Source organism: Palaemon carinicauda, chromosome 37 (genome assembly GCF_036898095.1).
Source record: "Palaemon carinicauda isolate YSFRI2023 chromosome 37, ASM3689809v2, whole genome shotgun sequence".
Lineage (NCBI taxonomy): Eukaryota > Metazoa > Arthropoda > Malacostraca > Decapoda > Palaemonidae > Palaemon > Palaemon carinicauda.
Window position 1 is genome coordinate 22,431,193 of NC_090761.1, and position 26,544 is coordinate 22,457,736.

Genomic DNA, 26,544 nt, shown 5'->3' on the forward strand with positions numbered 1-26,544 from the left:
AACCAATTTTCCTTCCACCAAAAAATGATCAGACATACCGTTAGCCATACCCCTAAACACGTGCACGTCTTTCAATCTTCCAAACATTCTTTTTGTTATCAACACATAATCCATTAATGCCCTTTCTACTACTTTTCCATTTGCCACTCTTACCCATGTATACTTATTTTTATCTTTCTTTTTAAAAAAGCTAGCACTTATTACCATCTCTTGTTCAACACACATATCTACCAGTCTCTCACCACTCTCATTTTCACCTGGTACGCCATATTTCCCAATGACACCTTCTACCTCTCCAGCACCCACTCTAGCATTTAAGTCACCCATAACAACTACATAATTCCTTCTACCCAGTCCTTCTACACACCTAGTTAATTCACTCCAGAACTCATTCCGCTCTTCTTCACTTTTCTCACTACCTGGCCCATACGCACTGACAAACGCCCAACATTCCCTACCCAACCTAACCCTTACCCACATTAACCTAGATGATATCTCCTTCCATTCCACTACTTTACCTGTCATCCATTCACTCAACAATAAAGCCACACCCTCTCTCGCTCTTCCCCTTTCAATCCCAGACACTCTACCAGACATTTCACCAAACATCACTTCACCCTTTCCTTTCATCTTTGTCTCACACAAGGCCAATACATCCATCCTTCTACTTCTAAACATACTTCCAATCTCACATCTTTTACTCTCTATCGTACTACATCCACGCACATTCAAACACCCCAAAACTAGAGTGCGGGGAGCAGTTACTCTCCCCCCAGCTCCATCTCTTTGTTGCTGTCTCACAGGATACTTTTACAGGAGAGGGGGTTCCCAGCCCCCTCGTCCCGTCCCTTTTAGTCGCCTCTTACGACACGCAGGGATAACGTTGGCGCTATTCTAATTTTTATATGCCCCCGCGGCCACAGGGGGCATCCTTAGCACATGCTGAATTTGGCTGAAACTGAGGGAGAGAAGGGCGGCAATCCTCCCCTCAAAATTGACGGCAGTGGAACCCTTCTCCTGAAAGAGCACCAGCAATGTCTAATAAAACCAAATTCATTGGGTTCACGTTGTCGTCGTCTTTGTAAGTCTACACACACACAAGGAATGGAACAGGGCATGCTCCACAGAAACAAGAATGTTGGATAACAGCAGGTAGCACAGAACAATCTGAAAGAAAAAGCATGGACTAAAGCAGCCAGATGCAAATGCCAAAAAGTAAGCCTGTACAATCCAATGGCCTCCGTAAAAGTGAGGGTTGCTCTACATGTCGAGAGGGTAGGGGGTCTACCTGTCGAGAGGGCGGAGCTTACCTGTCAGGTGGGCAGAGTCTACCTGCTACACGACAGGTAACTATGTTTACCTTATTAAACAGACGTTTAGAGGTTCACTTAATTAATAGTATCAAAGGATGATGGTTTGTATTCATGTAGGAACAAATATGAGAAAATGCACTTCTAAATTATTACCGCATCCCTAAAAGGACAACAAGTTATAATACAGTACACTAAATATAGAATAGTTAGGTAAAATTAACGAATTGTGCAAAAGAAGCCATTTGATTACCATAAGTGTGCTGTTCTATCTTACAGTGTACAATTACTTAGTAAAAAAATTTCCTAAATTAGGATTAAAATTTTTCTTTAATATGACATCTAGTTAATTCTTAAAAGATTATGCATTAAATATTTCCTTTATTCTTTACTGATAAATTTTATAAGATTAATAGCAAAATATAAAACAAAATGTGTGGTTTAGCTTAGTCTATATACCAAAAAAATATATATAAAGTAGAAAGAATGAATAATAATGTGAAGAAAAAAATAGAGATAGTTGGTCTTTCATTAGTTTCAAGAGCCCTGATGTTAAGGTGATTTTTGACGTAGGTTGGATTTTCACCTTATAAAGTGACTTACTGTAATGTTTTCTATAAACATACTGAACACAAAAAGGACTTATAACCTAAAAATAGACTTCCAATAATTATTTTCCGATGTAGAAACCAACTTAACATGGATGTTATTTTGGTATTTAACATTCAAGGATAAGCGGCGTAAAATCGTGAATGTTTTTTTTTATTTAACATTTCAGGATGAGCGATGTAAAGTCATGGATTTTTTTTTAATTTAATATTAAAGGCTGAGCGACAAAGTCATACCTTTTTTTTTTTCTTTAACATTTAAGGATGAGCAACGTAGTCATGGATTTTTTTTTGTATTCAACATTCAAGGATGAGCGACGCAAAGTCGTGGATGTTTTTTTTGTATCTAACATTTAAGGATGAGAAATGTAAAGCCATGGATTTTTTTTTTTTTTGTATTCAACAATTAAGGATGAGTGACATAAAGTCATGGATTTTTTTTTTATTTAACATTTAAGGATGAGCAACGTAAAGTCATGGATGCTTTTTTTGGTATTCAACATTTAAGGATAAGCGACATAAAGTCATGGATTTTTTTAATTTAATATTTAAGGATGAGCGAAGTAAAGTAATGGATTATTTTTTTTTTATTTAACATTTAAGGATGAGCAACATAGTCATGAATTTTTTTTAAATTTAATATTTAAGGATGAGCAACATAAAGTCGTGGATGTTTTTGTGTATTTAACCCTAGATAGGTACGCTCCTCGGACACCCCTTTAAGGGTATACTCGGTCGCGCGCGACCCCGACTCCGAAAAAAATTCAGGAAAAATTTAGTTATGCCTCAATCTGTATTGTTTGACTTGCTAAAAATACTTCAAAGAATGCTAAAAACTACTGAAAATATAAATGATACCAATCTACAAAATAACTATTTATTGGAAATATATTAAAAATTTAAGTATACAAAAAAAAGACGACGTAAATAATCACAAAAAATAGAAATATACATATACACATAAATCCCTTTAGGGACACCTTCTTAGATGGCAAAGCAACAGCGTGTAATTGCTGGAAATGAGTTGGACCCATAGAAGTCAAGATCTGAAATGAGAAAAAACGGGTAACTTTTTTTGGCCAAAAAAAATTTGTCCAAATTTCATGAATTTTTTTGGGTACCCAAATGAAATAGGAAGAGGCTAATTTTTTTATAGAATAAACTCATATTATCCTAGAACAGAAATACATAATAAAATGTGCACTAAGATGTAATTTACTGTTATATCAGGGGCGAAATCTAAAGGTCATTTTTTGACGGCCTAGTTTCCCAATGTAAAATTTCTTATGAAAATCATTGTATCTCCTATAAAATATGATATTTATACATTAAAATATACCAAAATATCACGAATTCTATACAGAACAAGAATATATAGAGATATGCCAACTTACCTTTCGGGTATGTCAACAAAATGGCCGCAGACCGCAACAACTCTTACAGCCCAATCTACCACTTGAAATGAAGAATGGGGTTGCAAACTCTATATTATCATCAACATCTCTTTTTAACTCCATTAGAAGTGTGTTGATGACATCCATGCCGAGGGAATACTGCCTGCTGGCCATTATTGAAGATAAATTCAAAATAAATAGAAAAAAATCAAATTTGCAAAAAATAAAAAAAATTCAGAAAATGACAAATTCGAAGATAATTTGTATTTTTCCTAACCATACAAACCTTAGCTATTTACAGAGGGTTTACCTTTTAGCGCAGCTGAAATGACGAGCCAATAGTTTTAACAAGGGTTAATTACCCCCGCGCTAGTTAGCGGGGGGTGGGGAAGGGTAGCTTGCTACCCCTCCCCCCTCCACACACCGGTGACTTGCTTCACTTCACTTAGAGGTAGGACTTGACTTGGGGGTCAGGGATGGCGGGCACATATGTGTAAATAGCTAAGGTTCTTATGGTTAGGAAAAATACAAATTATCTTCGAATTTGTCATTTGTTCCGTAACCGAAATACAAACCACGCTATTTACAGAGGGTGACTTACCCCTTAGGAAGGGTGGAAAGTCCCCAGCCTTACTGACTTCGGCTTGCCCGGGGGCTCGATCCCTCAGTGAGCAGCACTAGATAGAGGGAGCCCCTGTACCTCACAAGTTCCTAGCATCGCTAGGAACGAGTGGCCTACATAAGCAGTGTGAGGAGGAGAGTGTGACTCATCCTATGAAGTTGACCTTGAGACCTTCAGATAGGAATTCTAGGATAGGACGTTCCCCATACCACCTCGTCAGGGTATGGGAGACGCAACAGTATTAAGCTTAATACTAGGAGCACAAAGAAGCATGGGTTACCTGCAGAGGTCGAGGTCAGCTATGCGAGGACCAGGATGCTGCTTCCCCAAGAGAGGGGAGAATGAAGAAAGAAGTAAGGGTCAGACATACTCTTTCATTCACGCAGACTAAGACCGGGTAACAACGCCCTCAACCTACTGCTACTTGTCCATTAAGGAGCCTGAGGTTAGACCAGCTGTTGTGCAGCCACCACAGGGCCGATAAAAAACGTATCGAGGCTCCTGTGGGTCACGTCTTGCAGGTAGTGGGCTGTGAAGGTCGTTTGACGCTTCCAGACCCCAGCTTGAAGTACCTGCGTCACAGAGAAGTTTCTCTTGAAGGCCAGGGATGTAGCAATACCCCTGACATCGTGGGCCCGAGGGCGATGTGACGGAGGAGGGTCAGGATTCAGGGCATGGTGGATAACCCTTCGAATCCAAGCTGAGATGGTGTTCCTGGTGACCCTCCTCTTTGTCCTGCCTGTGCTCACAAACAAAGCTCGCACATGAGGACGGACTGCAGCCGTTCTCTTCAAGTAGTGCCTCAGACACCTCACTGGACATAGTAGCAGCTGGTCTGGGTCGTTTGTTACAGAACGGAGACTCGCGATCCTGAAAGAGTCGAACCGAGGATCCGGCACTCCAGGATTCCGAGTCTTGGCCACAAACTCAGGGACGAACCTGAACGTTACCTCCCCCCATCCCCTTGAATGGGCGATGTCGTACGAGAGACCAAGAAGTTCACTAACTCGCTTAGCCGAAGCCAAGGCGAGTAGGAAAGCCGTCTTCCAAGACAGGTGGCGATCGGAGGCCTGGCGTAATGGCTCGAAGGGAGGTCTCTTAAGAGACCTGAGGACTCGAACCACGTTCCAAGGAGGGGGTCTCACTTCCGACTGGGGGCAGGTAAGCTCATAGCTACGTATGAGTAAAGAGAGTTCTAGCGATGAAGAAATATCCACGCCCTTCAATCTGAAGGCCAAGCTTAAGGCTGAGCGATAGCCTTTCACTGCCGAGACAGAAAGGCGCATTTCTTCTCGCAGATACACGAGGAAGTCCGCTATTGCTGGAATACGTAGTGGCATCGAGTGGAGAGATACCCCTTCCACGACACCAACCACAAAAGACTCTCCACTTTGCTTGGTAGACTCCCTCAGAGGACCTTCGCAGGTGCCGAGACATTCTCTCCGCAACCTGTTGCGAAAAGCCTCTCTCCGCGAGGAGACGCTGGATAATCTCCAGGCGTGAAGCCGAAGCGAGGCTACGGCCCTGTGAGGGACGCCGGAGTGGGGTTGTCTGAGAAGCTCGTGTCGTGGAGGAAGCTCCCTTGGTAGTTCCGTCAGGAGTTGCAGAAGGTCCGGGAACCATTCCGCGTGATGCCATAGCGGAGCTACCAGAGTCATGGAACAGTTGACCGATAGTCTGGTCCTGTTGAGCACCCTTCTCATCAGACAGAACGGTGGGAAGGCGTACACGTCGATGTTGTCCCACCGTTGCTGGAAAGCATCTTGCCAGAGTGCCTTGGGGTCCGGGACTGGTGAGCAGTACAGGGGCAGCTTGAAGTTCAAGGCTGTCGCGAACAAGTCCACAGTCGGGGAACCCCACAAAGTCAGGACTTTGTTGGCTATCTGAGGATCCAAAGACCACTCGGTACTCACTATCTGCGAAGCCCTGCTCAGACTGTCGGCGAGCACATTCCTCTTGCCAGGAATGAAGCGAGCTGATAGTGTTATCGAGTGGGTTTCGGTCCACCTCAGAGTCTCTACTGCAAGATGGGATAGCTGTTGCGAAAAAGTGCCTCCCTGCTTGTTGATATAAGCCACTACCGTGGTGTTGTCGCTCATCACCACCACGGAGTGACCCGCCAGGGACCGTTGGAACTGCTGAAGAGCCAGAAAGACGGCCTTCAATTCTAGCAGGTTGATGTGTAGGCACTTTTCTGATTCTGACCAAAGGCCTGAGGCCCTCTGGTTCAGAACGTGCGCCCCCCACCCTTCTTTTGACGCGTCCGAAAACAGAGTCAATTCCGGGGGGAGGACGAGAAGACTCACTCCTTTCCGCAGGTTCTCGTCGGCCAGCCACCACCGCAAGTCCGTCTGTTCCAGAGACCCCATTGGGACCCGAATGTCCGGGGAATCGGATCCTTGATTCCACCGGGATTTGAGCCGCCATTGAAGGGATCTCATCCTGAGGCGGCTGTTTGGAACCAGACGGGCCAGGGAGGATAGGTGGCCTAAGAGACGCAACCACGATTGGGCGGGGAGTTCTTTTCGCCTGAGAAAGGGTTCCGCCACCCTCCTCAGCCTTGCTATCCGGTCATCTGATAGAAAGGCTTTGTGGAGATTGGTGTCTATTAGCATGCCTAGATAAACCAGTCGTTGGGACGGCTGCAGAGAGGACTTCTCAAGGTTTACCACGATCCCCAGATCCTGGCAAAGTCCCAGAAGCCTGTCTCGGTGCCGAAGAAGGGTCGACTCCGAGTCTGCTAGGATCAGCCAATCGTCCAGGTAACGAAGGAGACGAATGCCGTTCCTGTGCGCCCAAGATGAAATCAGGGTGAACACTCTGGTGAACACCTGAGGAGCTGTGGAGAGACCGAAACACAGCACCTTGAACTGGTAGATCTTGTTGTCTAGGCAGAATCTCAGGTACTTCCTGGAAGACGGATGGATTGGGATCTGGAAGTACGCGTCCTTTAGATCCAGTGTACACATGAAGTCTTGTGGTCTCACCGTGTCTGCTGTCTCCATGCTGAACCGGGTTTGTTTGACAAACCTGTTCAGAGCTGAGAGATCGATGACGGGTCTCCAGCCTCCAGTAGCCTTCTCTACAAGAAAGAGTCGACTGAAGAAGCCTGGGGAGCCGTCCACGACCTCCTGGAGAGCACCCTTCTCGAGCATGGTCTCGACTTCGGCCTGAAGGGCCAGCCCCTTTGCCGATCCCGTGGCATAGGAGCTCAACGACACTGGATTCGCTGTCAGGGGAGGTTGAGATGTTGTGAACGGGACGCGATAACCTTGGCCGATCACAGAGACCGTCCAAGCATCGGCCTCGTGTTGCTGCCACCTGCGGACGCAACTCTGAAGGCATCCCCCCACAGTTGGACATGCAGGGGGACTGCCACCCCTAGGGCTTGCGGCCGCGGCCGCCACCCCTAGGAGTCCTGCCTCCCCTGGAGGACTTACCGCCCCTCTTGACCTTGGCTGGAAAGGGCTGGGGCTTAGACACCACTTTCTTAGCTGCCGGTGCCTGTTTGGGAGCCTTACGAGGCTGTTGCTGCTGTTGTGGCGGGGCTGGAGGCTTATAGGGCCGAGTTGTAAGGGCCCTGTGGAGGAGGGAGTCCGTGCTGGATTTCCTCCACCTCTCAGCCGTTCGCTCCATGTCTTGAGGCTCAAACAGGCTCTCCCCCAGAAGGGATGCATGTCGGAGCCTACACACATCTACGGCGGGGACCTTCGGATGGAATCTCTCGTACACAGCATCGCGACGCTTCAACACCGAGTTGGCCCACAGGGTGGTAACCTGGTGCGCAAAAAACTCGATGGAGCGGGTGCCCGAGAGCAAGAAGGTCTCTAGGGCCTTCCTATTGGTCTCCTTGGACAAGTCCTCCGATCGCAATAGGATGCCCAGAGATCCTAGCCAGAAGTCCAGCCACGAAGTGGCCTGCATGGCACACTTAGCGACCTTCTCGTGGTTAAGGATCTCTGCCGCCGAGAACGACACCTGCCGGGCAGAGAGTTTCTCAAGGGGAACTCCCTTCGCCAGCTCCTCCACAGAGTGATGGAGAGGAAGAGCGAGGTTGTGCTCACCCAGGATCTCGAAATACCTCCTCTGCTGGAGGCGAGGAGGAGGGATGAGCTTGTTCCCGGCAGTGGAACGACTGGAGGAGGCAAGAAGTGCGAGCTGAGCGTTGGCCCTAGCCCTGGCACTCTTCAGCCCCCGAGACCAGGGCAGAGCTGCACTGGTCTTAGGAGCCTTCCGAACGTCAAACACTTCATCCAGAATCGTGTCTTTGCCTTCACGGGGGCGATGACTGGATCCGTAAGCCTGTTAAGTTGCCTTATCAGGCTTAGGACCTGCCAGAAGGCATGTTCGGATTCTTGCTGTTCTCCCTGCGGGCTGGCAGCTAAGTCTCCTGCCCCAGGAATCTGTTCCTGGGGTGATACGTGGACATTCCCCTGGGTAGTCGTGGGTTCCTGACGAATCCTTGCAGAGGATTTAGGGACGTCTTGGAATCCTTGGATTCCCTCCTGGGAGGGATACAGGATCCCAACAACGAGGTTCGAGGGGCCCCTTCCTCACGAGACGATTCTCCTGCCTGAAGCGAAGTCTCCCCCCCTGGTGCCAAGGGGAAGACTACCGCCCCACAGGACTCACCTGAGGACGGAAAGGCCTCGTCCACGGGAGAAGGAGAGAGTACTCGTGCAGGAGAAGGGCTCTTCGCGACCGACCTCTTGGGAACCAACTTCGCCCTGGGGGAAGTCACCACGAAGTCCACTCCTCTCTTTCTCTTCAGCGTAGGAGAGAGAGCCGTTGGTTTGTTACCCTGGCCGGCGAGTGCTGGTTTCATAACCCTCACTAACGCCCGTGCCAGAGGACCAAACCAAGTCTACTGCTCCAAGGACACAGAGTCCGAAATCCTCGCTAAAGGGAAAGGGATCGGGCGATCATTTGGAGTGGACACGACGGTACCTGCCTGAAAAGAAGGTGGGGAAGAATGATGTACTAACCTCTCCTCGTCCTGCACTACCAACCTGTGTTTGGATGGAGGTGATCCCGAGTGCCTTCTAGGAGCACGCGTTCCTGCTGCTACCACCGGCTGCGGAATTCGCCGCGAACGATGGTCGCGCGAGGTCGAATGGTCGCGCGGGCGCGCAGGTGGATGATCGCGCGGGCGCGCGGGCGAGCGGGCGCGCGGGCGCGCGGGCGAGCGGGCGCGCGGGCGCGCGGGCGAGCGGTCGCGCGGGCGCGCGGGCGGGCAGGTAAATGAACGCCTGTCCGAGGCGACGAACGCAAGCGTTGGCGCGACAGCGAGGGAACGCGCTGCCGCGTAGGTGAGGAAGATCGCTGGCGATGTAGATCCACAGGCGATCGATGACGAGCTGGTGAGTGCAGTCGCTCAAGTTGGCGATGGCGCGATGTGGCATGTCGACGCACTGGCGTGCGATGGTGAGCAGCATGCGCAGGTGAATGACCGCGTAATGGTAAGCGATGGCGAGCAGCATGCGCAGGTGAATGATCGCGTGATGGGGTGCGATGGTGATCAGCATCTGCAGGAGGGCGATCGTGCAGGGGCGAGCGATGGCGAGCAGCATGCGCAGGAGGGCGATCGCGTGATGGCGAGCGATGGCGAGCAGCATGCGCAGGTGGGCGATCGCGTGATGGGGTGCGATGGTGATCAGCATCCGCAGGAGGGCGATCGTGCAGGGGCGAGCGATGGCGAGCAGCATGCGCAGGAGGGCGATCGTGCAATGGCGAGCGATGGCGCGATGGCGAGCTAGAAGCTGGCGAACCATGTTCCTTCAGGAGCGTTGGAGAACGTTGGCGCGCTAGCTGTCGCTGTTGAATAGGCGATACTAAGATCGCCTGTGCGCGCTGGCAAGCAGGTGAACGCTGGCGAGGAGGTAATCGCTGGCGCGTAGGTGATCGCTGGCGAGCAGAAGGTCAACGCGTGTCATGTGAAAGGACAGGTGGCGCGGCGCGTTCACGAGCAGGAACTGGCAGATCGCTGGCGCGTTGGCGAACATGTGTTTTTGACACGCGCAGCACGATGTTGCGTAGCCACAGGACCAGGCAGATGGTGAGCAGGGAGTTCAGCAGGAACTAAAGGGTGGTCAGAGACCGCAGGGCGATGGTCCTCAAATGAGCGCTGACGCTCGGAAGAGAGCTGACGAGTAGGAGAGCGCTGGCGAGGGGGGCGAACATCAGGAGAGAGCCGACGAGCAGGAGAGAGCCGACGAGCAGGTGAGCGTCGGCGAGCAGGAGAGTCTTGGTGAGCAGGAGATCGTCGACGAGCAGGAGAGCGCTGAAGATCAGGAGAGCGCTGGCGAGCAGGAGCGCGCTGGCGAGCAGGAGAGCACTGGCGAGCAGGAGAGCGCTTGTGCGCTAGCACTGCTCGCGTAAGGGAAGGATCCCTTAGCCCCGAAGGGACCGTTGCTCGTCGGGTGACGAGTTCTCCAGAAGGCGAAGATGTGGCAGGAGATGGTGAGCGGTCTGCAGAGAGGTTCAAGGAGGGCGGAGCTGTAGGTTGAGGCTGACGAGGAGAGTCCCCCCCGGAGGATGAGGACCCAAAAAGGCGTCTCTTAGTCCCCCTGTAAGGGGAAGGGAGGCCCTTGTGGCGTAGCGGACGGTGAGCCTTACGGCGGAGGCGGCCTCGGGGAAGATCGTTGGGACCATCGGTCCTCCGAAGGGGAGTCTCCGTTAAAGCACTTCCCTCAGAAGGAAGCTGAGCAGCAGCCAAGACCGAAGGACTCACTTCCCCCTTCGAAGGATGTACGGAAGGAGGAGGAGAGCCTTTAGCACCATCACCCGCAACAGCACCTGCGGCGGAAGGCCCAGCCACGTCGGAGGCCTCTGTCACCACGACGTCGACAATAGACAGAGGGTCTACCTCTGCTACCGCCGGCGACTGCTTAACAGCGGCCCCCAACGAGACAAGGTCAATAAGAGCGACCCTGGAGGGCAAGCCCTTAGGCCCCAGGGACGACCAAATCTGTAAAAGATCATCACTGGATAAGGCATTATCAATAACCTCCCCCGGAGGAGGAGGGGGAACCGCCTCGCTATGGGAGGCGACGCCCTCTCCCCCCACCGAAGGTTGGGAAACAGAACAAGGGCCTGCGCTCCCACTCGGCCGACTCTCCTTAGGAGGCGGACGAGGGGGAGCTTCGGAGGAGGTTTGGGCGGCGGAAGAAGAGTCCCGAGAACCTTCCTCCTTCAAGGCTAACCCCGGAGGAGAACGGTCTCTCTTGGACTTCTTCTTACGCCGACGGCCAAACCTCTCCCACTGGGAGGCAGACCACTCCCTGCACTCACGGCACATGTTCTCCTGGTCACACCGTCGGCCCCGACATTGAGGGCAGAGGGTGTGCGGATCCGTATTTACGTCCGACATGAAAGTCCCACAAGGACGACCGGCAACTCCAGGGCATGTACGCATTGTAAAGAAATAACTGAAGGTCAACTTCCAACCAACACACACGCTGAAAAGAAAAAGCAGAAAATTAAAGGCTGTCACGAGGGCGATGAGCAGACACGTCTGATCACCGCCGAGCCAAAAGTGAAGTGAAGCAAGTCACCGGTGTGTGGAGGGGGGAGGGGTAGCAAGCTACCCTTCCCCACCCCCCGCTAACTAGCGCAGGGGTAATTAACCCTCGTTAAAACTATTGGCTCGTCATTTCAGCTGCGCTAAAAGGTAAACCCTCTGTAAATAGCGTGGTTTGTAATTCGGTTACGGAACAATTAGCATTTGAGGGAAGATGGACCTCACGGCAATATATGGCATCTAAGCCAAAACCAATGTCGTGCAAGTGGTAGACACACCATCCATCCACACTTTCCAACTATAAAGAACCAAACAAGAATCAACACTGTTCAACAATTTATAATTATGTAATAACTTTGCTGTTTGATCACTTACCCCTATAAAGGTATGTCAGGGTCGAGGTCGACCCCTGGGGGGGTAAAAAAACGGGGAAGGAGGGAAGTTAGACGAAAATCAGTCCTAAAGCAGACAATGGCATGTAGACTAGTCACCCCTTGCAGGTCGATCACTTCCATATTCGAGACAGCTGATGATTTATGGGGAAAAAACAGGTTTTGAAAATGCTGCAGGGGTCGCATACGACCCATCATACCTTTCCAGGGTTAACATTTAAGGATGAGCGATGAAAAGTCAGCAACTATTGGAACTGATGAAGAGCTAGGTATGCTGCTCTTATCTCTAGAAGATTATGTGCTTGTACTTTTCCGACTCTGACCAAAGGCCGGAGATCATATGGTGCAGCAGGTGAGGCCCCCACCCTTCTTTTGATGCATTTGTGAAGAGCATCAAATAAGGAGGGGGAACGAGAAGATTCTGGCCTCGACGATGGTTTTCGTCTAGCATCCACCTACTCAAATCCGTCACCTGATCCTGAGTTATAGGAACTGGGATGTCCGGTGGATTGGAGAGCTGGTTCCACACAGACTTCAGTTGCCACTGCAGGGATCATATCCTGAGGCGGCCGTTTGGAACAAGACGGATGAGAGAGGTTAAATGACCTAACAGACTCAACCAACAAGAGGCTGGAAGAACTTCTTTCCTGAGGAAGGGTGCAGCCACTTCCTTCAGTCTGTGTACTCTTTCGTCTGATGGGAACACTTTCCATTGGACGGTGTCTATGATTATACTGAGGTACAGTATACCGGTCTCTGTGAAGGTTGCAGTAATGATTTCTCGTTATTTATCAGAACCTGCAGGTCCTGACAAAACTCGAGAAGCATGTCCCTGTGATGAAGAAGGGTCGTCTCCGAGTCTACTAGGATCAGCCAGTCGTCCAGATATCTGAGAGGACGGATGCCGTTTCTGCGAGCCCAAGATGACACTAGTGCGAACACTCTAGTGAATACACGAGGAGCTGTCGCGAGACCGAAGCATAGAACTTTAAACTGTCATGATTTTTCCTCGTCTATGAATCTCAAATACTTCCTTGAAGATGGATGGATTGGGATCTGGAAGTACAGTATGAGTCCTTCAGATCCAGTGTGCACATGAAGTCCCTTGGACGAACCACTTGGATGACCATGTCTGCATTCTCCATTCTGAACTGAGTCGGTTGAACAAGCTTGTTCAGAGGGGAGAGATCAATGACTAGTCTCCAGCCTCCAGTCATCTTTTTCACTAGGAAAATTAGACTGTAGAAGCCTGGGGACCTGTCCGCAACCTCTTGGAGAGCGCCCTTCTGCAGCATGGTCTGGACTTCGGCCCTGAGGGCCAGCTCATTTGCAGATCCCTTCTCATAGAAGCTTAAATGCACTGGATCCCAAGTCAGAGGAGGGGAAGATTGAATGAACGGGACGCGATACCCTAGAGCGATCACTTCGACCGTCCAGAGATCAGCCCCATGGAGCTGCCACCTCTGCCAGAGGTGCTGTAGGGATCCTCTCCCACAAGTGGCAGGAGTTGAGGAATGCCATTCCTACTAGGAATGACCACCTCAGCCACCTGCCTTTCCTCCCTTCTTTCCTCTGAAGGACTTGGACTCTTTCTGTCCTTTGAATGGAAAGGGCCGCTTAGACACCTTAGAAGACAGAGGACCTAGAAATTAACTGGTAAGTAGAGGAAGGTGCTTGTTGAGGCCATGAAGACTGGGAAGGTCTACCATAGGTCCACGATGTCATGACCCTATGGAGGAGAGAATCGTTTGACGATTTCCTCAATTGCTCAGCAGCCCTCTCTATCTCTTCCGGAACGAAAAGAGATGAACACTCGAGGGTGGAATTCCTCAACCGAGAGACCTCCACTTTCGGCACCTGTTTGTGGAACTACCTATGACGGTATCCCTTCTCTTGAGAATGGCATTCGTCCATAGGTTGATAACGTAGTGTGATAGAAACTCAAGAGTCCGGGTACCTGACAACAGGAAAGACTCCATAGTCTTCCTGGCTGACTTCTTCGAAAGATAGTGGGAGCGAACCATGAAACCTAAGGATCCCAGCCATAGATCAAGCCACAAAGCAGCCTGCATGGCGTACTTCACACCTCTCTCTTTGTTTAGGAGCTCAACTGCTGAGAGCGAGGCCGTCAGAGAAGAGACGGTCTGAGTCGGTACACCCTTTGTCAAGGACTCTATTGAAGGGTCCAGGGTCATGGTGGAGCATGGTTCCCCTTCAATCTTGTAATACTTCCTTTGTAAAACAAAAGGAAAAGGAAGGGACCAAGAGGAGGAACCTTCCCTCAAGGAACTAGAAGCTCCAGCTATCTGGGCGATAGCTTTCCTTTTGGCGGCTGACAAACCCTTGGACCAGGGCAGAGCTGCACTAGACCTGGAAGACTTCTGGGTCTCAAATATCTCATCAAGAATTATATCCTTCCCGTCCTGGATGGTGGAGCCAGGAGTGAACAGCCTGTTGATGGCCCTCATTCAAGCAAGGACCTGCCAAAAGCTATGCTCCGACTCACGTCTCTCCTGTTCAGAGTGATAGTTCAGACTGGCCACCTTTGTTAGATTCTTGTCTTCTGAAACGAAGGGGTCTTCCACCTCCAGGCTCCCATCCAGAGCCTGGGGTAAGTCAGGGTCATCAACAGAATCACTGGGAGGACCCGCCACAGGGACCATCTCTGTGCCTCAGCCAATCTAGCTTCCCGTGCCGCAACATTCTAAGGTTTTGCCTTCATGTCCTTCCCTTCCCTACGCATAGGACGCTCCTCCACGGTTTTAGGAGGGGGAACCTGCGAGGTTTTTGAGACACTTGACAAAGCCTTGGCATTAGGAGCTGAAGGCTCCTCCTCTGGAGGAGGTACAGAAACCGGACGTTGGTCCGGAAGCACTACCTCAATTTTCTTGAGGGTTTAAGGGATGTACTGTATCGCGATCTCCCTGGGCGAGCCTATGTCACTAGTCATCCTAGGATGGATGATATCGGCATGAGGTGGTGTTACGCCTCTCATCCTTCTCTTCTGTTTCTTAGTGATGACCTCCTTTACCTTCACCGGCCTAAAAGGTAAGTTGGCCATATAAGGATTAGAAGAAATAGGACCTTCAGCACACGATCAGGGTGGAGGTAATCTGTGCGCTCTGTCTGCCGTCGACTTCCTTCTAGGGTCCTGAATCCCAACTGATGAACTCGACGAGGGTTCCAGGGGGATCCTAGGGTTGCCTTGACTGAAATAGTCGGAGGTTGTGACAGTGTAGGAGCCACATTCAGTCTTTAGGAGAGTGGATATGAACGTGTTCACCCATGGAGGAAGCTCTGAACCTCTAGGTAAACCCTGGAATTTCCTAGGGGAGTGGCCTTTGTGTGGAACTCTGGAAGGAGCTCTAGTCGACGGAGGTGATAACCTCTGAGCTTGAGGAACACGTTCCTTTGGGCGCGAAGGAAGGTCCGTACTAATAGGCACGTTCATGAACCTATTAGGGGGCTCTCTGAACCCTTCTGGAAAGGGTGTCAGTCTTCCTCTGGAGGTGGAAGACACAGAGGGATGAAGCGAAGGTGTTGGTACCACACTTGCTCGCGGTTGCGACACATTTGCTTGTGAATTGCTCGCGGAAATCGCCGATTAGCTCGTGAAATCGCGAGTTTCACACACAAAATTGCAATTTTCAAGTGTCAACTGACACGATTCACGAGCAGAAGTGCTTGCAACAAGAGTACTAGGGGCCACAGAGGAAGGGGAAGGTCTAACGTCTTCCTGCTGCTCCAGAGAAGCACCTACGTCCGGCGAAGTTGGCAGAGGAGGCCTCTGAGTAGGGACTACTCTAGTTGGAGAACGCGTCACAGTGGGACGCGTTTTCAAGCGTCACGTCACAGTGGAACTCGTTTCCAAGCGTCGCGCAGGTGAACGCTTTGCTAGAACTCCCCACGTGGTGAAAGGCACTGGTGTTTAGCTGGATGCCTGTTGGAGGAAAGGTCATTCTCATCTTTAGGTCTGGTCTATGGAAGGTCTGGACTGCGCATATGCCTACCTTTACCTCTAGATAAGGAACGTCTAGACCTTGATCGCGAAATCACAGTTCGTGATTTTGAACGAGAGCATCTAGTTTTCGTTCTAGAACAGCGTGAATGTCGCAAATGCCTAGCTCGCGATCGAGAACATCATTCTCGTAAACGGTATCCTCGCGAGCGTGAATGCCTCCCACACGAACGGGAGTGTCATTCTCGCGAGAGCGAGTGCTGTTCTCGTGATCTAGATTGTACAGATCTTGAACGTGAGTGGCTGGACCTAGGTCTAGACTTTGCTCGTGATCACGTAGATCATGATCGTAAGATTTGTCCTCGTGAGAAGGAACGCCTCTGAGGAGAGCATTGAGACCTGCGATCTCGTGAGTGCGAGGCTCTAGAACGTGAGCGCCTTCAAGAAGAGTGCTCGCATCGTGATGACCTACGATCCCGAACGGCGATCAGGGGAAGGGAGTCCAGAAGGGCGAGGCGATGGTGACGCTCATCCTTTCGCGCTGCTGATGGTAGGAGCGCTGGTCCCCGGAAGATCTACACCAGCAACCTGTGGGTTCCTGTGGGGAGAATCAAAGGGTTGAAAGTTAGGGGACAACGAGGTCCCAGGATGAAGAGAGGTTCGTCGTCAGGAAGGGGCCGATGGAGAGACAAATGCGATTATCACTTCATCCAAGGGTGGAAGGGCCAGGGGAAGGTGACAGATGGACCTCGCACAGTTCCAGAGCGTGAGATGTTGATGGCTCTGGAGAAGGGTCCTTCCTGGCACCAAGCTGAAGAAGCGCAGCAGCTCTTCCTTTGAAGGGGTCCCGAAATCCCTGAGAATGACCACACCTGCAGCAGATCTGAAAGGAAGAATGGCTCACCAGTGGCTGGAGGAGAAGTTGCTCCTCTGGGGAAGCAACAACCGCCCCAGTACCCCCGGGGTTTCCAAGGAGTTAACCGATCTGCGCTCCTACTAGATCGTCCCTAGTAAGAGCGCGAGCGAGAAGGAGCTTTTGAGAGAGATTTGGGGGTGTGAGAAGAAGAAGAAAGCGCTCTGCTCGCCCCTGAGGGAGGACGGTCATGCTTCTTCTTCCATTGCCGCCCAAATTTCTCCCACTGGGAGGCAGACCACTCCCTACACTCTGCGCAGGGCAAAACCTGCTCGCACCAATGCCCTCAGCAAGTAAGACACAAAGAGTGCGAGTCAGTCTCCAACAACGACATAAAGGTCGCGGCACCCTCGCACCCTGGACAGGTTCGTATGATGAAGGTGATTGCAAGAGAAGGCACGCACACCTGAAAAGGAAAAGCAAAATTGAAAAAGTCCAAGACAGGCAGGAAGAGAGCGGACACGTCCGATCACTACCAAGCCAAAAGAAAAAGTGACGTCTCTCACTGCTGAGAGAGTATATATATAGAGGTGGCTGGATAACCCACAGCCTACCCGCTCAAGCAGTTAGGCAGGGTTGCCACCTCGCAATTAAGGTCTAAAGGCTACCTCCAACTGCCGCTGAAAGATAATTCACATAAATAACGGAAGGTTTGTTAGTATGGGAAAAATTTGTAAAACATACAAACAATTATATAAAACTGACAACATTACTTTTTCAATTCAGTATACTATACTGTACTGTATTCCACAGATAAATTTAAGCATTGCTGCCAAATTCTAAAAAAAATTTGTAAACCAGCTATTTTTCACATTAACCAATACAGTATACCATTATCAGATTAAGAGCTAAAGACCAAGGTCAAATAATGTCTACTTTCAACTTTTGTTACTGATATTGGCTCAGACTAAAGTCCCTGTAAGAATTACATTACCTTCCAATCTGAATTAATTGCGTCGTATGGAGGAGAGTTCTTAGTCTTAAATCCAGTTAGCCTCCAACATGCTCCTGAAAGTGGAAAAAGTAAACAATAGTATAATTTGGTACTAAATGAACTGCACTTGAAAATACAAACATGATTAAAGGAAAGACAATTAAGTAATTAATAACACGGGTGGTGATGTTGGTTATTCAGTGTATATAAATGCGCTGCGTGCAAATAACAGCATAGGTAGTACCGGTATATATCATAATATTAATGTGAAGGGTCATTATAATATTCTGTAGGATCATGATGAAAAAGGCATGTAATATGAAACAAAGATGTGGTGGCTAATGTGGTAACGTCCCAGACTGGGGATCGAGTCCCGCTCAAACTTGTTAGTTTTTTTGGTCGCTGCAACCTCACCATCCTTGTGAACTAAGGATGAGGGGTTTAGGGAAGCCTACAGGTCTACCTGATGTGTCATCAGCAGCCATTGCCTGGCACTCCTTGGTCCTAGCTTGGATAGAGAGGGGGCTTGGGCACTGATCATATGTATATATGATCAGTCTCTAGGGAATTGTCCTATTCAATAGACCAGTGTCACTGTCCCTTGCCTCTGCCATTCATGAGCAGCCTTTAAACCGTTAAGTGGATTATATCCCAATGAAATTCTACTAAAACTTAACAAGCAATTAATTCTGATGCAGTAAAATCTTTCCTTCAAACATAAGTAGCACTCGGTAACAGAAGAAAAATATTTATTGTTGATCAAATGAATAGGCCTATTGGTCGATAACCCAAAACTTAATGACACTGCACAGTAATACCCAACCATACATCACTAATTGGTTCCACAATACTGGACGTAGGTCGTATTTTCATACAATAAAGTAACATACATTCCCTATACACGTACTGTACCTACAACCTCCTATCTTTCTAAAAAAACTAGATACCTACATTATTAACATTCAAAGTGGAGCACAGTAATGAACATAATTGTACAACGTAAAGGCTTTTATTTCTGTATTAATACTAGAAGATGCGGCAAAAAAAATTGGAACTGACATACAGTATGTCAATTAGAAGTAAAGAGGGTACAGTAATTGATGTAAGACAAGAGTAATTATACTAAAACCTAAAATATTATGGTATGCTATAAACATAACACTTAAAGGGGATCCATATCTCTCGTTCTTCAGGATTTTGCTTTTAGTATGTCCATTGCTTTTTTTTTTCCCTATTTCATTAAGGTATTCAACTGTATCTTTATTGCTTTTAGTACTACTTTTGATGCCTATGTGTAAGGATTTAAGTAAACATACTGAATTTCTGCCAAGTTATAAATTTGTTATACACAAGTTGAAGACATACATTCGAACATCATTTGCTTAAAATGCATTCACTATGTTGGTGTCAGCCCCAAGACACTCCTTCTAACACTTTCAGCAGCATTTGTTATCTTTTCTTTTTATTATTACATCATGATGTTTGCAAATTATACTTTTCACATACAAGGGCAATAAAAGCTATACAAAGAAGTAGCAGAATGAAAAATGCACCTTTTAATTACAATATCATATACAGTATATCCTGTAGTCTACATATATTTGCATTTCATCATATTCATCACCCATTTTTTATTTTTAAGAACTTTCATTTAGTTCATACAGCAAGCACCATTTATCTAATTAGTATAGTTTACTGATAGTATTCTTGTCATCCTGAATTCACATCTTATTTACCAATTATAGTTTATAGATAGTACTCAAGGACAATCAGTATCATTACTGTTTTTAATGCGGTACTTGTCTCGTTTCATTTCAAATCTCCACAACTCTTCAGTTCTTTGAGGGATTCATTGAATAATCCAGTTGCTGCTGTATTGTACCAAGAATCCAGAGATCTTTAACATATATCTTTGTTGCTATTTGATTCCATTACTCAATGTTGTCTATGTTTGGACCAATATTTATGCTTTTGAAGATATATTTCTCAAAGCAGTGTTTACATACTTTAGTATGTTATTTTCTTCTTGAGATTCACATTAAAACATCACAAATTATAGAAGTTATTTTTAATTTTCCAAACTAAACAAAATTGAATCCTTTAATCCGAGAGTATGTTTTCATTTTGGCAGGAATTCAGCTGTTTAATTTTATAATGTGGTGTTAGTAGTTACTGGCAGGCGGTGGGGATGTCCTAACTCCCAGCCAGTACACTGAGTAGTCACTCTGACCTTCACTTAGGGCTTGCGGGGTAGCTGAGGTAGAAAGTGAAATTTAAAGGATTCAGGTTTGCATAGTTAGGATAAATACAAATAACTTTTAGAATTTGCTATTTGTTCCTACACAAAAGAAAACCCTTGTCCTTTAATGTGACACTCGTCCTTCGGAGGGAAGAAGCCCCTATAACCATACTGGCTGATTCAAAATCCAGGGATGTCAATACACTCAGACCTAATAGAGGAGTGGAGTGTTGATTCCTGAGCATACTGTAGTCTCATGGCTTTGGTTAGGTTTCTGTCCACTGACAGACAGTCCCTTCTTTTGAATATGTTCCAAGACATGTTTATGGTAACTAGGAGTACAGTATAACTATATCTCCTTGACAGATGATAAAGATGACAGCATATTTTTGTCTTTAAGGTCCAAGGTGGAGGAAAGAGGGATGGTTGAATAATGTCTGACTCTTGTTCCAGCCATCAGCGTCACCAACGGAAGGAAAGAATAGGAGGTATCAGGGTTCCCAATGTGGTGAAAATATTTGCTGTTAATAGGATTCAGGGCTAGATAAATTATCCTTAGGAAATGTTCAATCATAATAACGATGTTAGTAATAATAATAATGATAATAATAACAATAATAATAATAAAAATGACAAATTCGTAGATAATTTGTATTTTTCTAACTATACAAACCTTAGCTATTTATTATGGGTTATTACTTCGGCGGAGCTGAATGACGAGCCAGAGTTTTAACGGGGGTTTACTACCCCACCGCTAGTTAGCGGGGGGTAGGGAGGGGTAGCTTGCTAAACCCCCCCCCCCCCCCACACACACACACACACACCAGTGAATACTTCACTTTGCTTAGAGGTAGGACTTCACGGGGGACAGGGCTGGCGGGCAAGTTTGATTAAATAGCTAAGGTTTGTATAGTTAGGAAAAATGACAAATTCGGAGATAATTTGTATTTTTCCTAACCATACAAACCTTAGCTATTTACATTGGGTTTACTTTCGGCGTAGCTGAAATTGACGAGCCAATAAAAATTTTAATGAGGGTTAACTACCCCCGCGCTAGTTAGCAAGGGGGTAGGGGAAGGGGTAGCTTGCTACCCCTCCCCCCCACACACCAGTGAGTTGTCTCACTTCACTTAGAGGTAGGACTTGTCTTGGGGGACAGGGCTGGCGGGCAAATATGTGTAAATAGCTAAGGTTTGTATGGTTAGGAAATATATAAATTATCTCCGAATTTGTCATTTGTTCCATAACCGAAATACAAACCACGCTACTGTATTTACATTGGGTGACTTAGCCCTTAGGAAGAGTGGAAAGTCCCCAGCCTTACTGGCTTTGGCTTACCCGGGGACTCAAACTCAGAGTGAGCAGCACTCGAGAAACAGAGTCCCTACGCCTCACAAGTTCCTTGCTCCGCAAGGAACGTGTGGCCTACATAAGTCGTGTGTGGAGGAACATAGCGTGACTCGTCCTAGGAAGTTGACCTGGAGTCCTTTAGATGAGAATCAAGGCTAGGACATCCCAATACCACCTCGTCAGGGTATGGGGGACGCGACAGTATTAAATAATACTAGGAACACAAGGGAGCATGGTTTACCTGCAGAGGTTGAGGTCAGCTATGCGGAGACCAGGATGCTGCTTTCCCCAAGATAGGGGAGAATGAAGAAAGAAGTAAGGGCCAGACATACTCTTTCATTCACGCAGACTAAAACCGGGTAACAACGCCCTCAACCTTCTGCTACTTGTCCATAAAGGAGCCTGAGGTTAGACCAGCTGTTGTGCAGCCACCACAGGGCCGATAGAAAAAGTATCAAGGCTCCTGTGGGTCACGTCCTGCAGGTAGTGGGCTGTGAAGGTCGTCTGACGCTTCTAGACCCCAGCTTGTAGTACCTGCGTCACAGAGAAGTTTCTCTTGAAGGCCAGGGACGCAGCAATGCCCCTGACGTCGTGAGCTCTAGGGCGACATGACGGAGGAGGATAAGGATTCAAGGCGTGGTGGATGACCCTTCGAATCCAAGCCGAGATGGTGTTCTTGGTGACCCTCCTCGTCATCCTACCTGTGCTAACAAACAGCGCTTGCACACGGGGACGAACTGCAGCTGTCCTCTTCAAGTAACGCCTCAGACTCCTCACTGGGCATAGTAGCAGATGGTCTGGGTCACTTGTTACAGAACGGAGACTCGTGACCCTGAAAGAGTCGAACCGTGGGTCCGGCACTCCAGGGTTCTGAGTCTTGGCAACAAACTCAGGGACGAACCTGAACATTACCTCCCCCCATCCCCTTGAATGGGCGATGTCGTAAGAGAGACCATGAAGTTCACTAACTCGTTTGGCAGAGGCCAACGCGAGTAGAAAAGCCGTCTTCCAAGTCAGGTGGCGATCAGAGGCCTGGCGTAATGGTTCGAAGGGAGGTCTCTTAAGAGCCCTGAGAACCCGAACCACGTTCCATGGAGGAGGTCTCACTTCCGACTGAGGGCAGGTAAGCTCGTAGTTACGTATGAGTAGAAAGTGTAGATATATAAAATGTGAGACCGTTACATTAACTGACGTTAATATATTATCATACCTAAAGCAATGTATGATGTTTCCCATTTATTATGTTTCCCATTTATTATGTCTCATTTATTATATGTCTCTTGTAAATAAATACACCCCCTATGTATTCATATGTGTATATGCATTATTATACCATGTTATTATGCATAGTTATTCATTATATTATTAAGTGTGGCAACGCCCCGAAGACATGGCAACAATGTACCTCCCAGCCTTGGGGCATCACACAATGTGCTTGTATTGTCGTTCGTCACCCAAGGCAGACGTATTTCCTGCCTGTTGTATTTAACTCTTGTATTGCACCTTCTCAATAGAACTTACATTAATTTCAAGATTGTGTTTCCTTCCCAACCTCCCAGGAACACCCCCAACATGGCGCAGTGAGTATTTTGTGAGAAGACAGTGCTTTTACAAGTTTTTCAAGCAACACAAGACGACGATTACAGCCGCCATTACTCTCCCCGTGAATCTCCATGGATTTATTGTGCAGTTCATGTGCATTTAAGTGTAGTGTTCGTTGCCCATAGTGACTTATAAGTGGACCCTTTTAGTGCAGTGTGCCTTAGTGACCCCTTCATGTGCTGTGTCTTGTAATTAAGTACAAGAACGAGATTAGCACATAATTCAACTTGGCCGGCACACTGACATCCAGTCACTTTGAACGCTTCCGGGCAACTGACCGTGACGTCACCGAGGGGAGTGACTACTGCTCGTCGAACAGACTCCTCCCCCTCCCTACCTGAACCATACCGCTACATTTAGTATAACATGCACATATTCGTAAGAATGATATTATTTCTGAATATTTTGGAAAATTGAACTTTTATTTCTTACATATTTCTTTTTGATATGTTAATGTTATTGTTTTTACAATAAACCATGTCGGAATCAGAATTTCACGAGGAATCTTCTGATATACGAGAAGCAGAGGTAGAGGAAGGATTTAATCCTAATGTTGGAGCTCTCGGTGGATTAATTGGGGAGGAAGTATACCAGTTGCCACCGCCACTCACCCCACATTATACAACTCCTCCATCAGCTTCAGGGGCCGATTTTCTTCATTTCATCAAGTATCTTGAACAATGTCGAATACAAGAGGATGCAAGAAGGCGCCAAGAAGAGGATTTTCGACGCAGAGAAGACGAACAACGTCGACAGGAAGAAAGTGCTCGCTTTACAGCATTGTTGCAGAGGTTGCTTCCTGTTACCTCCCAACCTGACAGCACACACAGCCTTTCAGTCAATACATCGTCTACATCGTCAGTACCTACTGTTTCATCTTCAAGTTCATCAGTAATACCTGCCCCTCAAAAAGCTATCACCCAGAACCCGCCTCCCCTTCAAGCAGATGCCAGTTTTCAAGTTTTTCGAGAATGGAGACGTCGATGGGAAGATTATTCTATCATGGTGGATTTATCCAAGCTACCTAGAGAGAAGCAACTCATTCAGCTTAGAATGTGCCTCACTCTCGAGACGCAGAGGATCTTGGAGCACACCCTGGATATTCCACCCAGCACAGCCAAGACAGTAGAAGAGGTCTTAGATGAGCTGCAGGATCACGTGAAAAGTCTACGCAACGAAGCCCTACGCCGAAGGGAACTCTTAAGTTGTAAGCAGTTTGAGGGAGAATCTTTTTCAGATTTTTACGTGCGACTTAAGCATATAGCTGAAGAGGTGGACGTCTGTCCGGGGAATTCATCAGTGTGTGAGGAAACTCAAATGAAGATGATAATTCTCATGGGTATCAGGGATGGAGAACTCGTCCAGAAACTCATCTCTCTTGATGCAACAGCTTCACTACAGGAGGTGGTCAATACTTGTCGCTCATATGAGGCGGCCAGGAATGCTACTTCTGCCATTCGAGCACCAACCTCCCAGCTACGTGTTGTTTCAACATACAAGAAACAGAAAGGAAGTGGTAAAAATCATTCTTCAACCCCACCACCCAAACCAGCCACTCCCTGCCAGTGTTGTGCACGTACCCACCATTCTTCCGAAGTTTGCCCAGCCCTAGAAAGCAGCTGCAAGAACTGTGGTCGACGAGGTCATTGGGACAGGACTCCTAAGTGCCCAGCCAATGCAGCACAGTGCCGAGTTTGTAACCGTGTGGGACATTACGATAAATACTGTAAGACAAAGAGAAAGGACAGTACACAGGGTGGCTCTTCAAGTGACAAAGCTACCCCATCGTCAGGTAAATCAAAGGTCGTAAAGAAGTCCAGCTGTCGTCGAGTCGAAACTTTCGGCAAGTCGCCTAAGCCTGTCTGTGTTCTTCTAACATATGGAGATGTTACATCCCGAATTCAGATGTTACCTGACACAGGCGCCGAAGTCTCCGTGGTAGGACCCCAGCATCTTGACCTACTGAAGATACCTAGGAGTAGTTTGAAGCCATTTCCTACAACTGTAACTCTAACTGCCGACGGTTCAGCCATGACACCTGCTTTGGGTACCTTCCAAGCCACTCTTACTCTGGGTAAGCAGTCCTGTTCTGCTGTTATACAGGTTCATGACGGTGTTCAAACACCATTGCTGTCTTACAGCCACTGCAAGGAATTGGCAATTATTTCTCCAGACTTTCCCAAGCCAATATTGGAAGTTAAGCATGTCAAAAGATGCAAGGAATTGCCCCTTTCTGCTACCACATCCCCTACTGAGGCAAGAGAATTTTTTCTACGGGAGTTCAAGGATGTTCTCGTCACCAAAGAAGACCTCAAGACAACACCACTCCAGCCGATGACTGGTCCTCCAATGAGGATCCACCTCAAGGATGGTGCAGTACCCTTTGCTGTCCACACTCCACGCCAGATACCCTTTGCTTTCCGCGACCAAGTTAAGGAAGAACTCGCCTCCATGGTAACCCAAGGAATTATCAAGCCTGCCGGTGATGAACCTTCAGAATGGTGCCATCCACTCGTCGTAGTAGCTAAGGATTCAGGTGTCCGAATCACTGTTGACCTCACTAAGCTCAATAGCCAAGTGTCCCGACCAACCCACCCTTCTCCAACTCCGTTCGCTGCCATCCGTAGTGTTAATTCGAAGGCAAGGTATTTCACTACAGCAGATGCCTTATGTGGATATTGGCAGATGGCACTTGCTGAAGAGGACCAACACTTGACAACCTTCATTACACCGTACGGCCGTTTCAAGCATTGCAGAGGCCCAATGGGTTTTGCAGCTACAGGGGACGCCTTCTGTCTCCGCGGTGATATGGCTCTTCAAGGAATGCGGAACTGTGTAAAGGTCGTGGATGACATACTTCTTTCGGATGAAGATTACTTCACTCATCTTCAACAAATCTACGAGATGCTTCTTCAATGCCGTAAATTCAGGATTACTCTCAACAGAGAGAAGTTTGTGGTTGCTGCATCTCAAGTGTCCTTCTGTGGATATCAGCTCTCAGAAGAGGGTATAGCAGCTGATCCTGGCAAAGTTAGTGCAATCCGGGACTTTCCAACTCCTACCAATTTGACTGACCTTCGATCATTCATGGGTTTAGTGAACCAGTTGGCTGAATTTACCCCTGATATTGCTGCTACAGCTCAGCCCCTACGACCTCTGATGAGCCCCAAGAGAGCATTCGTTTGGACTCCTGATCATGACGATGCATTTCGTCGAGTCAAGGCCGCCTTGGTAAGCCCCCCAGTCCTTGCCTCCTTTGATCCTGCATTGCCGGTAATCCTCCAGACTGATGCCTCTCGCTTATATGGGATTGGATACGCCCTTCTACAGGACCATAGTAATGGCAGACTTCGCCTAGTTCAATGTGGCTCCCGCTTCCTCACAGATGCCGAGTCCCGCTACGCTACTATAGAGTTAGAATTGTTAGCTGTGGTCTGGGCTATGTCTAAGTGTAGATTGTATCTAGCTGGTCTTCAGCATTTTACCCTGATGACTGATCACCGGCCACTCATCCCAATTCTCAATCATTATACACTTGATGCAGTGGAGAATCCTCGCCTTCAGCGTCTCAAGGAAAAGATTTCTCCGTACCTATTCACAGCAGTGTGGCAAGCTGGAAAGCAGCTCAGCATTCCAGATGCCTTATCTCGAGCTCCAGTCAGTCAGCCTACTCCAGAAGATGATATCACTTGCGCTGATGTTG

The 26,544-nt window shown here is 47.9% G+C and overlaps 1 protein-coding gene across 1 annotated transcript in view; it reads right to left on the reverse strand.

Moving 5' to 3' along the window:
- Positions 1-26,544, reverse strand: part of LOC137629494 (probable E3 ubiquitin-protein ligase HERC3) — a 105,086-nt gene that overhangs the window by 69,349 nt on the left and 9,193 nt on the right. Inside the window, exon 2 of the mRNA XM_068360847.1 lies at positions 17,651-17,724. Coding sequence (XP_068216948.1) covers positions 17,651-17,724 — 74 coding nt within the window. The remainder of the gene's footprint in view (positions 1-17,650; positions 17,725-26,544) is intronic.